The sequence below is a fragment of the Protopterus annectens genome, chromosome 9.part0 (assembly GCF_019279795.1).
Source record: "Protopterus annectens isolate FY-2018-M chromosome 9.part0, PAN1.0, whole genome shotgun sequence".
In the NCBI taxonomy this organism is placed as follows: Eukaryota; Metazoa; Chordata; order Ceratodontiformes; family Protopteridae; genus Protopterus; species Protopterus annectens.
In genome coordinates, this window is record NC_056743.1 from 245,131,199 (window position 1) to 245,145,732 (window position 14,534).

Genomic DNA, 14,534 nt, shown 5'->3' on the forward strand with positions numbered 1-14,534 from the left:
TGAAAATCTCAGGAGTCAGCCGACCGGCACTTGCGAACTGCTTTTGCTTCGGGCACCGCGTGGCAAGAAAGACTGAAGAAAATGGCATCAGCTGCATCTTTTATACCCCTGGCACACTGACGTCAGGGAGGAGGCGACAGCAACCGATGCCAGACCTAGACTTTGGAATTCAGGCCGACTGCGGGTAGCCTGCCAGCAGGATAACCCAATTGTAATGACTGCAACTATGAAACATGATGAACATCAACAAATGCCTACATTGCAGTCATCCATCAGCAACTGAGGCGAAGGAGAAGCCAGAGTCAAGACAGAAGTCTCCTGCTTGCAGGTCAGGAGGGAACAATGCAGTTACTGGGACTCAGGTTCATGCCCTTGAAACAAAAGCCATCTAAAAAGTGGTCGGTAGAGCTCTGAAGTGTCAGTCTTACCTTTTGACAAAATGTTAAGTTCTGAGGTAAAGGTTTTTAGCTACACCTACCAACCAAACACACTAGCCCAGCCCCTAACAACACTTTTTGACAGAAATGCCACTTTCTTTGATTATGTTTTTCACTACTGTGCCCTCAACAATCTTGATAGCAACTGCAGCAAATATTTTATGATGGAAAGATGTGTTGTGATGACTAAACAGATACAATGAGCATAAACCATGCTGCTTTAATGTCCAGAGTAAATTTTTACCCTGATAAAATTAAGCAAGATGCAATACAATGTGATCTATTGTCCTGTCAGACTGTTAGGCACTGGGAAAGGATTATACCTGGACATCACACACTGGGGCAATAAACCAAACAGCTGAAAGTGGGGTCCACAGGTTGGAACTTTGTTTTTCTAATCTGTTTAAACAGAGATCAGTTGGAGGGGTTGCAGCATGTAATTAGAGGTTTGTATATATGATTTTTATTTTAATTGTGTTTAAAGCTAAGCCTGTTAGATGATAAATGTGAATAACTAATGCCAGTCTTTTCCCCCCTCTTGCATCTCCCCTTAACCTTTCCTTGAAAGTTCTTCTAGTTCATCAGAATTACTTAACACTGAATCAGTGGAAATGACTTAATATTTATTAAAAACATCTAAAACTGGGCTTTGACTAAGCAGAAAATTGGTACAAGAAATTTAATTCTAAATGCCGTAAATTAGATAGCACATGGTTTAAAATTTGAAAATGGATAAATCAGTTAGACCTAAAATTCTGTAGCTACTCAAATAACGATGCAATCACAAAATATTTGTGCATTACCTTTGAACTGCTTTTTAATCATCATACTTTCTTCAAAGAAGTTTGGCTAATAAACTACTGGAATGTCAGTAGAAAGCTACACATTTTCTCTCACACGATTACACACAATACTGGATAATTTATTTCTAATGCCTTTCCAAATCTATATACAAGCAATTTTTAAAACTGACAACTATGGTGTGCTTATTTCAACCTTCTTGCCTCCAAAAGAAAACTAAAGCTACACATTGAAGGTTTAGAGTAAGGTTCAAATGGGTCAGCATGCCATTAATTCAGAAGTCCAGCAAAGTAGCTTGATGTTGCTATTAACGTTTTGCTCTTCGTGATAATGGATCAGCATGTGACATCATAGAAGCTTTTTTCTGTACAAATTATAAAAACTATGCATTGATGGCAAAGTACTGACTACTAATTTACAAGTTTGATGAAATGTTAAAGTATACACAAGGAGGATAACCATTCCTAATCAAGAGGAAATTATGCAGTAATCAGCATCTTAGTAAGGTGCTACACATCTTTAGTAATCACCAGCATGTGTATAAGCAGTGATGCACATTATAAAAAATGTAAGAGACTAGTCATTGTTTGGGTGGATAATACACTGGAAAACTGTGCTCACTCATTCATGAAGAGAAGTCAAACTAAAATTATGCCTCAGGCTTTCAAACTTCCTCTCCCAGACAGCTAAAATTTGTATATTAAAAAAGCACCCTTACTCAAAGTGCAGTACACTCTTTCATCTAACGTCCTTTGATTCTTTTTAAAATACCCTCTTACCTCAAACTATTCTTTAAGTTTATCATCCTTTCTCTCCCTCAACAGACCACCACTGTACTTTGGTGAACTATATACCTCTCCATCTCTGACAGTGCTGAAGATCTGTTTCATATATTTGTCTTCAAGCTCCTTTAAATAGATCTCCCACCTCCCAAAACAGGATCTTTGGATATAGGGAGTTAATTCTGAACTGTCGGACTTCTGAGAATGAACAGCTATAAGCATAACTGTATTTAGGAGATCAAAACATTTTTAATGCATTTTTGATATAGCTCAAACAAGGCCAAAAAGTACATGATCACCACAAACTTAATTATACCTAGCATGGTCTTATTTAAAACTACAAGCAACTACTTGGCATGACAAAGATCCTCTCAATAGTCACTAGTAACAAACAAGGGTTCCTACTAGAGGAGATAAAAGTTGCAGTTAGAAAATCAGTTACTACCAAAGCAGGAGGAGAAACACACTGTTCTTAGCACTTTACAGTGCATGTACATCTTCTCCTTAATTGTATTTTCCCATAAGACTACTATAAACCCTGGAGAATATGCCATATATTGCCAGTATATACCCATATGCATTATGAAACACGCAGGTTTTTCAATGGATGCTTTTATCTAATGCAAGTATAATGTGATTATCTTTACCTTGTTGCTGAGGATTTACAACGTGGACCAAGCAAAGAAAAGACAAATTAAGGAAAAAGTACTTGGAGATTCTTATGTCTAGTATATCTGTCATCTGCACAATAACTAATTTCGCATTTACACACACAATATGTTTATTAGTTATCAGAAAGCTTGAAATAAGCAGGAAAGATAAAAACAAGATGTGCAAACCATTAGTTCTGCACAGAGATGGGAAGTTTCAAGTATATGTAGACAGTACTGCTGCACAACAAAATCTTACTCCTTGCTTTCCTGAATACTTGGCAAGAATAAAGGAACCACTACAGTACCCAAAGTTCACTGGTTACCTTTTTGGTGTAGAATTTGTTGAGCTGTGTCTCCTGACCATTCCTCCTCCACAGGCACAGCACCTTGGTTTTTGGACAGTAGGTCATATTGATGAGCTTCTCGTACCACCATCGTTCATAGACTGTGCCTATGTTACTCCGTAGAATAATGCAGTCATCACACACCTAAATGAGAGAACAGGAAAAAAGCACAAGCACCCGTGTAATGTGAGCAAGAACATTGGGTGTTTAAAGTAAGTGCATTATGTGTGACATAGTTTAGATTACACAATTATTGTATTTTGAAAGAATGCAATTGCATATAAATGTTAAAACCAGCATTTTAAAAGGCCCCAAAGACAAATTCTGTTTAAAACTTTTTAATGCCACAGTTAAAAAAATGGTACACAGTCCAATTAATGGTATAGCCAATAGCCAGACATGCATCATACTCAGAGGAGTACACTTTTATCAAGCATTTTTCAGCAGCTATTACGAGTTCCAGAGGCCAGAAGATACTTAACTATCTAAGCTACTGATACAACAAGCTCAGTTGTAAATTGGTCACCATGAAAACACTTAAGCCTATAAATAGCAATGGTTGAAAAAGTTACTCTCTCATTCTAGGAGAGTAAGGGAAACATGGCATGATGTGCACATTTATTTAGCTAAGATTTAGAATGGGAAAGCAACAATATGAATTAAACAACAGACTTTTCTGTCAGTATTCCTACAATGAGTTGAAGTACTCTTTCACCACAGTGCGTAACAGAAAGGGAGAATGGACCTAAAAAAATATTAACTGCATTTACTGATGCGTCTTGTCATCCTTCTTTGCGTATCTGCCCCGTCTTTAGATCTTGATCAAGTGTACTATTATGCTTCTTAAACATAAAACCTCTTGCAAGTGCTAAATCACCCTGCTTCTTGTAATCAGAAAACCTTAACTGAAAACGAAATAGAAATAAACACTTCTAAAGGAAGCCCACCTTATAAAGCAAAAGTCCAAACCAATGAAGGCAGCTTCCACCTTCGCGAATATGTATGCTGATTCTGTAGTGGTTTAAAACTTCAGTTGCATATAAGAACCTCTGTTGCAGCTAAGAACATCCTATCCACTGTGAAAATGCTTCACAAAATGGAAGAAGTTGCGGGTAGCAAATACAATAAATTAAGCAAATGCAGTTGGTTAACTCCTCATATCTCATTAAAACTCCTTTATTAAAACGTAAAAAATATATTAAAAGACCCATGTCTGTGAGTACAAAAACAAAACACCACTTTAAAAAGGTCTTGAGCTCTTTTAATCCAGGATAAGCACTTTTGGTTATTTACCCTCATCAGATCCCTGTCATAATAAATCCTAATTGCATTTTTAAACTTCTTCTAACCAGTAGGATGCATTTTTCTGTTCTACGCAATCAGCTATTAAGAGTAACCAATAGTGATGATGCTTTTTAACACACCTCCTTTGTGCTCCTATCACAGCCCAGTACGGTGGTTAATCAACATAGGCCAATAATTCTCGGTAGTTCTGTTGTTTAACCAATCATAAAATGCCTACTTCCTACTAGTCCTCTACGAGGATTGGACCCAAAGGGCTAATGCCTCCATTGGTTTAACCAATCACAGTATTAGGCAACTTCCTATTTAGGCTTCTGTCTTTCAGCACGGGTTTGATAGGTACTACTAAATGGAGTCCTGGTGGTTGATTGGCTCTCACATTCATAATCCATTCCATTTCTATACCATATTTAATAAAACAGAAAGAAAACTCATAGAAGGCTTCACAGCAAGAGGCTACAAAAGGGAGAAAATTGACAAGGGACTTGAAAAAACAATGGAGATATGTCAGACGAAGGGAGTACCCTACTATTCTGGAGGACTAAAACCACAAAATAAGAAAAACAGAGAAGGTCCATTAAGATGTACTTTAACATATGGAACAGATAATAGAGAGATCTGAGAAATAATAAGAAAATATTGGCCAGTGCTAACTGCAGACCCTAAAATCAAGGCAATAGTGGGAGATTTTCCAAGTTTCACATATAGAAACAGGAGGAATTTAAAAATTCTGCTATGTAATAACAATGGAAGTATTTGAAGAAAAATAAATAAGAATGAATATGGAAAAGGCACTTATAAATGTGGTAAATGCAAAGCTTGCAGTTTCATTAATACAACTAATAAGTTCTAACATCCAGTTACAATAATTTATTCACACTATGGAATAATGAGCTGTACCAGTAAGAATGTGATATACATATATATATATATATATATATATATATATATATATAGAGCTAACTGTAATCTTTGCCAAGCATTCTACGTTGGCAAAACGAATAGAATGCTTAAAGAACGTATTTTGTGCCACCAACGGGACATAAAAAATCAAACAGAAAATAGCACTTTATATATGCATATAAAAAGCAATCCAGAACATTAATTCAAGTTCATGGTGCTTACACAAGTTAGGGAAACAATACAAGGAGGCGATCTGTTTAATAAAACAAAAAGAATAGAAATGGAATGGATTATGAATTTGAGAGCCAATCAACCACCAGGACTCAATTTAGTAGTACTTATCAAACCCGTGCTGAAAGACAGAATCCTAAATAGGAAGTTGCCTAATACTGCGACTGGTTAAACCAATAGAGGCATTAGCCCTTTGGGTCCAATCCTCATAGAGGACTAGTAGGAAGTAGGCATTTTATGACTGGTTAAACAGCAGAACTACAGAGAATTATTGGCCTTTGTTGATTAACCACCGTACTGGGCTGTGACAGGAGCACAAAGGAGGTGTGTTAAAAAGCATTATCACTATTGGTTACTCTTAATAGCTGATTGCGTAGGACAGAAAAAAAGCACCTTACTGGTTAGAAGAAGTTTAAAAATGCAATTAGGATTTATTATTACAGGATCTGAAGGTAAATAACCTAAAGCGCTTATCCTAGATTAAAAGAGTTCAAGATCTTTTTTAGGTGGTGTTTTGCTTTTGTACTCGCAGACGTTGGTCTTTTAATATATTTTTTTACGTTTTAATAAAGGAGTTTTAACGAGATATGAGGAGTTAACCAACTGCATTTGCTTAACTTATTGTATTTGCTACCCGCAACAACTTCCATTTTGTGAAGCATTTTCACAGTGGATAGGACGTTCTTAGCTGCAACAGAGGTTTTACGTTTTGCGAACCACTATAGAATCAACATACATATTTGCGGAGGTGGAAGCTGCCTTCATTGGTTTTAACTGAAAACCTGTTAGAGTCAGAGACACCAAAATAAGGACTCCAGTTCTAGGTTGACTGAGCAAGGTCTGTGTTTGGTCAGAAGAGAAGCTGACTGAAATCACAGAATGTCAAACAAAAGTTGCTGCATTGGGAATTGTTCTAAGGAAATGTGTGGTACCATGTCTCATACAGAGAACGTCTCATTCCATGGTAACAACCTCAGCTCAAGAAGAGAGGACAAGAGGACAATGCATTCCACCATTTTTTTAAATCAAGAAACAAATGCGTCAGTATTCTAAAAATTTTAATGGGCAACAGAAGCCAGCAATTTATAAACTGTCGCTAGTCCACAGCAGCTCCTGGCCAAGTGTAGTACAAAGGGTAAAGAAAACCTAGCAGCAGATGAAGTCAACTACTACCGCAAATTCATGTAACAATTTGGACTGATGTTTTCATTAACCAGCTTCTGAGCAACGTGAAAGTGCCAAAAGGGTAGAGTTCAATGTCATGCAATAGTGTGCATGCTAGTCATCATAGACAACTGTTCCATACATCCTCATGAAGTAAACTTAAGCTATCCAGTTTATGCCAGTCCCCTGCTCCAGGGAGCCAGAAGAATCATTACAGAACTATACAGAACACTTACGGCTAAGAAATTCAGGGCTTCCTGTGCAAACCAACAGCTCTTGGCAGTCCACAGACTGCTAACCAGCACAGGAGGCCAAAATCGTAACCACAGGGAAGAGGATAATCCTCCAGGAAAAGTCCCTAACATCAGAGCCTGTCTTAGCCATATTTACTGTAAAAGAAAAAAGTAGGGAACCACCCCTCCCCTATTTGTGATCAAAGTCTAAAAGGGATGGACTCAGCAAAGAGCCAAAACATAGAAACAGTTCTGTCCCTACAGGAAATACGGAAACTAACAGGAGTCACAAAACTAGCACACAGAAGCCCTTAAGACAGTAAGGGAAAGCTAATTCATCTGGCACTGTCCTGATTATAAGCAACTCCATAGTTAGGCAAACAGATGCACCCCTCTCCAGGCTGAGTAAAAACAGGGTAATGGTTAGATGCCTATCAGGTGTCTGGATATGTAAGACTGCTGAAGCTCTTAAGTCCCTTCACCCCAAGTACACATAATGACCTGATCACACTGCTGCACCTCCTCAGAAAAAAAGGTGCTTAAAAGGTATCAAAATGCTATCATCCAGACAGTCAAATGTACTGCTTTCAGGTTGGGGAACGGAAACCACCCCAGACTTGCATAAGTAAATCCAGTATGTTGTGAAGCTTGTGGTAACTGCCCTTGGCCAATTTCAGAACAACGATCCACTGCTGCCTGGGCAAAAGGGAGTCACCATCACAGTCTTTGGAGAGTCGTCCTGAATCATTTGAAGAACTTTGGTGTCAGTGAAAAACCATACAGGAACATTCCCTTCCATGGGAATGACGAGACATCTGTCTTCTGGGCCAGTTTCTAAGGAATCCTGGAAAATAATTTATCTGTTTTGAAAAGTGGAAAATATATACTTGTGGTGTTCCTCACAGCTGAATCAATTTCTGGAAGACCCTGGGTATAAATTCCATTTATAAGCGACTGTCCTGGTCCTGTTCAGTTTCCCTGTTATAACATTTTCCTCATATGGAATGGATGAAGCCTGAAGATTCAGACTGAGAGGAGTTGCTACCTCCAAGGCAATCATAACAGAAGTCTGCAAAGAGAATAAGATCTGGTACTCCTTGTTTATGTACCACACTACTGCGGTGCTCTCTGTGATAATTTCAGAGGTCCTGTGGACCAGAGATGATGCAAGCCTTTTGAGGCATTGACAGTAAACTGCCAACATCTCTGACATTTACATGCTTTTCTCTGTCCTTGGAGTTCCACAGATCTTGCATTTTCACCCATTTTGAAACTGCTCCCAAAACGAAGTCTAAAGAATCTATTGTGACAGACAAGAGGGAGACAGAAGGCAGATGAACTGAGAAATATCTGGACCGCTCAAAGTAACTCCTTTTCGACAAACCGAGAACTGGAATCTGAAAAGATAAGGGGTGGTGATGGTGAGTTCAGAATGATCTGAGGTACCACTGAATTCTTCTCATGGGAAGAGAAAGCAAAATTAACCAGAACAAAAAGAGCAGCACCAAAGATATTCTAAGAGAAATACAGGAAAAGGAATCCAGATATGGAAAACTTTACAATACAAAAAATAAGACAACAAACAGGAATAGTAGAAAATATAATTAGTAATAGAGAAGTTAAAGAAATAAAAACTGAGGTTATGGAGTACCTGCAAATTGAAGGATTCAGTGTAGAAAATCTAATTCAGAAAGCACCATGACAAGAAGGAGCAATGGGCATACAAATTAAGGGGAAACCAGTGGAACAGGAAGCAATTTGTTCAGTTGCCATATGAAGATATGTGAAGCCTTCCACAGGAAACCAGTATAAACATTCACTTGAACCTGGACAGCAAGGAAAGGAACAGGAAACTGTGGAAACTCTGACGCAGTCAATGCTGAGGAGTGATAGGCCAGTAAGTTCCATATGACAGATCAACGGATTGCACTCAATGAAATTGAAGAGAATGTGCCACAGGAAGATGCTATAGAACTTGATAGAATGCACGCAGGAAATGGAAAATAAAAAATGTGCCCTCAATTTAGAAGAAAATGAGCTAATAGAAGAGTTGCTTAATTTGAGAGAGAGAGAGAGAGATGGACATAATAAGTTCAATGAAAGAAAGACTGCAGAAGGTCAATAAACCCCAAAAGTCTAAGTTTGATAAAACAAATGAACACAGTAATTAGGACTGCTCATAGAGATACCTGCGATATAACAGAAGTAAATAGGATATATTACTGTGCACCTAAATTAATACCAGATAAAGTCCTACTGCAAGAACACAGGGTAGTGAGGGAAGAAGGGGAAACATTGAATACCACCATGAAATTATCGAAAAGAGAAAACTATAAAGCAATTAAAAAAAGAAGTGTTACTGTTAGAAGAATATAGAAGAGGGAATAGATCAACAAAAATACTAAGATAGATCGACGTAATAAAAGCAATTCACAGTATTAGAACAGACCAGGATCTATCATATCATGCACTATCGCAAATAAGCTAAAAATCTCAGCACAGGCTGAAAAACTTAGAAGATACACAGATAAATATAAAAGAAAAGTACTAAATCGGCAATTTATTGATGACCCCCAAAAAGATTTAGAGTTGGGGAAACAAGGTAAAAGGAACTGAAAGACCACCAAAAAAAGAAGAAATATATATATTTTGGAGAAGTATTTATGAAGATTCTGTGGAACATAAAGATGCTAAATGGACAGAAAAAGTAAAAGAAAGAATAAGAAGTTTAAAGCTACAGGATATGAAATGGGATGAACAGCCACAGAGATTGAAACAAATTTAAGGAAAGCCTCCAACTGGAAAACCCCAGGCCCAGATGCAGTACCTAACTTCTGGTTAAAAGTATTAACATCTTTATACAAAGATTTAGTTATGAGCAAGAATTATTTATGTCAGTTATGTCAATTATTTATGTGCACCCTGAACAGACACCAACTTGGCTAACAGGAAAAACAATGCTATTACTCAAGAGTGAACTTGCAAGCAACCCTAAAAACTATGGACCAATAACTTGCCTTCCTACTACGTATAAACTATACACTGGAATTGATGCTGACAGAGTTTATAGTCCTATGGCAGTAGAAAAAAAGGGCAATAAAAGAAAATCATATGGAACAAAGGATAATTTGTTAAATACAGTCATAGTGGAGAACTGTAAAAGGGGAATAATCTAAGTATGGAATGACTTGACTACAAAAAAGCATCTGATAGTATCCCACATTCATGGATAAAAGAGTGCTTAAAAATGTATAAGACATATAAGATACACCATACACTGACTGACTACAATATAGTTACCATGAAACAGTGGCAGACCACTTTGCAATTAAGGCGTGATAAAGGACAAATTATTATTCCAGGGATAAAAATTCAAAGGGGGGTATTCCAGGGTGACTATCTATGAAACCTATGAAACTATGACTATCATCGCTGTTATTCTGTCTTGCTCTTAAATCTATTAAGCAGTCTACTTAACAGCTTTGTCCATGGCTATAATTTGGCTCCTAGAAAACAACAAAATGTAAAGACTTCTCATCATCTCTTCGTTAACGATTTAAAACTACATAGCTCCATCAAATGAGGAACTGAAAGCACAACTGCAAGTTGTCAAAACTTTTTCAGATGATATAAGAATGTCAACTTGGTCTTGATAGCTGTGCAAAAGCAGCCTTTAAAGGAAAACTCCACCCTAGAAATAAAAAAAAACGTTTTTTTTTCACTCTATCTTTGTTTCCTGACCTATTCTAACACCTCAAAATCACTTTAAGTGCTTTATTGGTAATTTTAGCCTGTGCTCCACAACATGGCTACCAATGGGGCTTGATGTATCAACGTGATCTCATACTCCCCTCACCCCTTTTTCTTTCCCATAATACTTTGTATTACTCATGCCAGACATAAGGAAGTAACTTTGAATTCCCATGCAATTGACATATAATGGGATGTGGGAGGGTCACTGTTATTTTCTTTACCTTCTGTAAAAGAAGTGCTGCTTTTCTGTCTCTAATCACCATCATTTATATTTTGCTCAGACCTTGTTTAACACTACACTTTGAAGTTATCTAGCTGCAGCCAGAAAAGTAACTAAACTGATGGCCTTGTTCAGGGTTTTCTTTTGTAGTCTGAGGAATTGATTCTGCAAGGGTCTCTCAGTGCGGTGACAGTTTTAACACCTCTGCAATAGTGTGGGGGGAGGGGACTCTCAATTCCTCTTGAACTACAAAAGAAAACACTGAACAAAGACCTACAATTTAGTTACTTTTCTGGCTGTAGCTGGATAACTTCTAAGTATAGTGTAAAACAAGGTCTGAGCAAAACATAAATGAGCTCCTTTACTAAAGAAAAATCTCTCATCTAGGTCCTCTAGGAGTCCTTGGCTGGGGATGGTGGAAGGGTCATAAGAATGAAGAGTGAGATGGACAACAAACATGAACCATTATGGTGAGTACATAACCTCTTTATGTTATGTTGTCTTATCTCGGTTTCATTCTTACTGGATGGGACAGCGTCCCTAGCACCATTTTGCTGGGTGGCTCACGGGAGTATACCTATGAGCACAGTGGAACCAAAGGAAGCCCTGTCCCTAGAGGCCAAATCAACTTTGTAATGAGTAATAAATGTATGGGGACTTGCCCACGTAGCAGCGGCACAAATAGTGTCCATTGACAATCTGGCTAGGTAAGGAGAGGATGTTGCTAATGCTCTAGTCGAGTGACCTCTAACTTTGAATGGTAAATTCCTGTTATTTGAGGTGTATGTAAAGGTAATGCAATTTGAGAGCCAATTTGAAAGTGTAATTTTTGAAACTGGCATGCCCTTTTTTGTTTTGGAAAAGGAAATGAACAATTGATCTGTTTTCCTGAAATCTTTAGTTCTATGCAGATAAAGCCTAAGTTGTCAATGCACATCCAATTGGTGAAGTGTGTTCTCTGCCTTGTTGCTATGACTGGCAAAAAACACTGGGAGCTCAATATATTGATTTAGATTGGTCTGGGAACAAACTTTTGGCACAAAGGATGGATTAGTTTGTAGAGATACTCCATCCTTATGGAAAATCAAATATGGCAGCTTGATTGATAGAGCTTGCAACTCCGAGACTCTTCTTGGAGATGTAATGGCTACTAAGAGAATAGTTTTCCAAGAGAGGAACTTGAGATCACAAGATGATCAGGGCTCAAAAGGTGGTAATGTTAGGCGAGTCAGGACAAAATTCAAATCCCATGGTGAGAGAGGTTCTTTTATGGGAGATCTCAATAAACAAGTACCTTTCAAAAATGCTTTAAACAATTTGTGTGACATCAAGTTAGGAGTATATTCACCAATGTGGAAATTAGATATTGCAGTTAGTTGGACTCTAATTGTAGCTGCGGCCGAGCCTTGCTGAAAAAGTTCTGCAAGAAATTCCAGAATTGAACTGATTGGGGCAGAGAAGGGATCAATGTTTTTTGCTTGTGCCCAGTAGGAGAACCTCTTCCACTTACTACAATATAACATTCTGGTAGAAGCCCTGTGAGAGGATACCGCAATGTGTTTTACTACTGGTGTAAAGTCCTGAAGCCTGACTAAGTTTGGAAGTGGAGAAGCCATGCTGTCAAATTGAGGGTTTGAAGAGCAGGATGAAGAGTTACTGACATATGAGTCAGAAGGTCTGGAACTGGGTCCAGAACCCACAATTTCTCCTGTAGGTGAGACTAGAGAAAGGGGAACCAAATCTGCCGAGGCCAGTATGGGGCAATGAGAATCAGCATGCTTCCCAAGGACTCTGTTTTCTGAATGACTTTGGGTATGAGGAGAAAGGGGGGAAATGCATACAAAGTCCCGAGGGCCAATCGTGAACAAGTGCGTCTCTCAACATCTCTCCCAGAGGGGGGATTTAGGGCAAAATAGCGGCTGGCCCCATTTTTGGAAAATCTCCTCTGCTATGTTTTGGTTTAGAGACCACTCATACAGCATTAATATCGCCCTGCTGAGCTTGTCCGCTATCACACTGGATTTCCCCGGGATATGCGTTGCTACTAGAAAATATAGGGAAGAGATTGCCCACTGCCATACTCTCAGCGCCTCTTGACAAAGGGGGTATGATCTGGTTCCTCCTTGTTTATGTACCAGACTACCGACATGTTGTTTGACTGGATCATAATTGTTCCTAGTGGAAGAGAGTCCTGGAGTGCCTGCAATGCTAGAAGCACTGCTCTCATCTCTAGAATATTGATGTGCAAATGGGCCTTGTGTTCTTGCCATGTGCCTTGGACTGTCCTTCCCACATAATGCCCCCCCCCCACTACCTGGAAGGCGTCCATGGCCACCATAGCTGCAGGTTGTTGCGGTACAAAAGGTCGCCCGATGGTCACATGGTCGGACCGAAGCCACCATAGGAGATCTCGATTGCATGACTCTGTAATTCTGACTTAGACATGGAAAGTTCTTGTAAAGACCACTGAGCAAACAGGAGCTATTGAAGAATTCTCGTATGCATTCTGGCTAGGGGAACTAAGGTGATCATTGAAGCATGGTCCCTAGGATTTTCAAAATCATCTTTGCCTTCACCTTGTTTCTGGGTAGAAGGTTGGCTATTTGTTGTCTGAGAACAGAAACCCTGTCGGGAGTCAGTCATGCCATCATGGAGATGGTGTCGAGACCTGCGCCTTTGAATGTAATATGTTGACAGGGCAACAAGGCAGATTTTTGTAAATTGACTGCAATCTCTAACCGAGAACAAGTTTGAAGAGTGGTATCTCTTGCCTGCTGAAATAGATGCTTGGTGGTGGCAGTTAGGAGCTAGCCTTCTAGGAACAGAAACACTTGGAATCCCAGACGCCTCACATAAGCCGTGACTACTGCATAGTAAACAGTCTGGGGACTGTAGTGAGATCAAAGGGCAGAGCTCAAAACTGACAATGACTGGCTCCCAGCTGAAAGTGTAAATGACTCCTTGATGGTCTTTCCATTTTTATGTGGTAGCACACATCTTGGAGGTCTACTGAGCACATCCAATCGTCTTTCCCTGAAAAGGGAAGAATTGACTGCAATGTCACCATTCGGAATTTGGACTTCACAGATTCATTTTGTTTGCTGAGATCCAATATAGGTCTCCAGTCCCCTTTTCTTTTTGGTACTAAAAAAAATCTTGAGTAAGTTCCGAATCCTATTTGGTCTAAGGGGACTTTCTGGATGACTTTTGCTCTGCCACTTTTGAATTTCTACAGTTGCTTGTTCCCTTTGACTGGGTGGAACATCCGAGATTGTTCTGATCTGTGGGACAGGATGGCAAAAGGGAATGAAATAGTCTCTGGATATTAAACTTTGTACCCACTTGTCTCTTGTGATATTCTCACCAGGCTTTTGGGTAGAAAGACAAATGCCCCCCCCCCCCCAAGACTGCCTCCAGAGTACAGCAGGCGGGCCTCCTTTCAGAAGTGCTGGTAGGGCAGGCCGCGAAAGGAATCATGGTCACCCTGGTTTTGCGGACCCCCTCTGCCTCTAGGACATCTGCCATTATTGCCGCCCCTCTGCCCCTAGGGAAGGGTTCACCTCATGCATCTTGAAAAACTCCCTGGGATCTTTTGAACCATATTTTCCCACTATTCCGACCTTTAGGGTAAAGTCTTGAAGGTACGGAAAAACGTATTCCAAAGGCAGAGAGAGTTTTCCCTTCCTGCTCGCATCTCGTGAGTGTGTCCTT

General features: G+C 39.2%; 1 protein-coding gene across 1 annotated transcript in view; it reads right to left on the bottom strand.

Annotated features, from left to right (window-relative positions):
• Nucleotides 1-14,534, bottom strand: part of MADD (MAP kinase activating death domain) — a 2,427,721-nt gene that overhangs the window by 501,609 nt on the left and 1,911,578 nt on the right. The window contains exon 30 of the mRNA XM_044082094.1: nucleotides 2,997-3,161. Within this exon, the coding sequence (XP_043938029.1) occupies nucleotides 2,997-3,161 (165 nt within the window). The remainder of the gene's footprint in view (nucleotides 1-2,996; nucleotides 3,162-14,534) is intronic.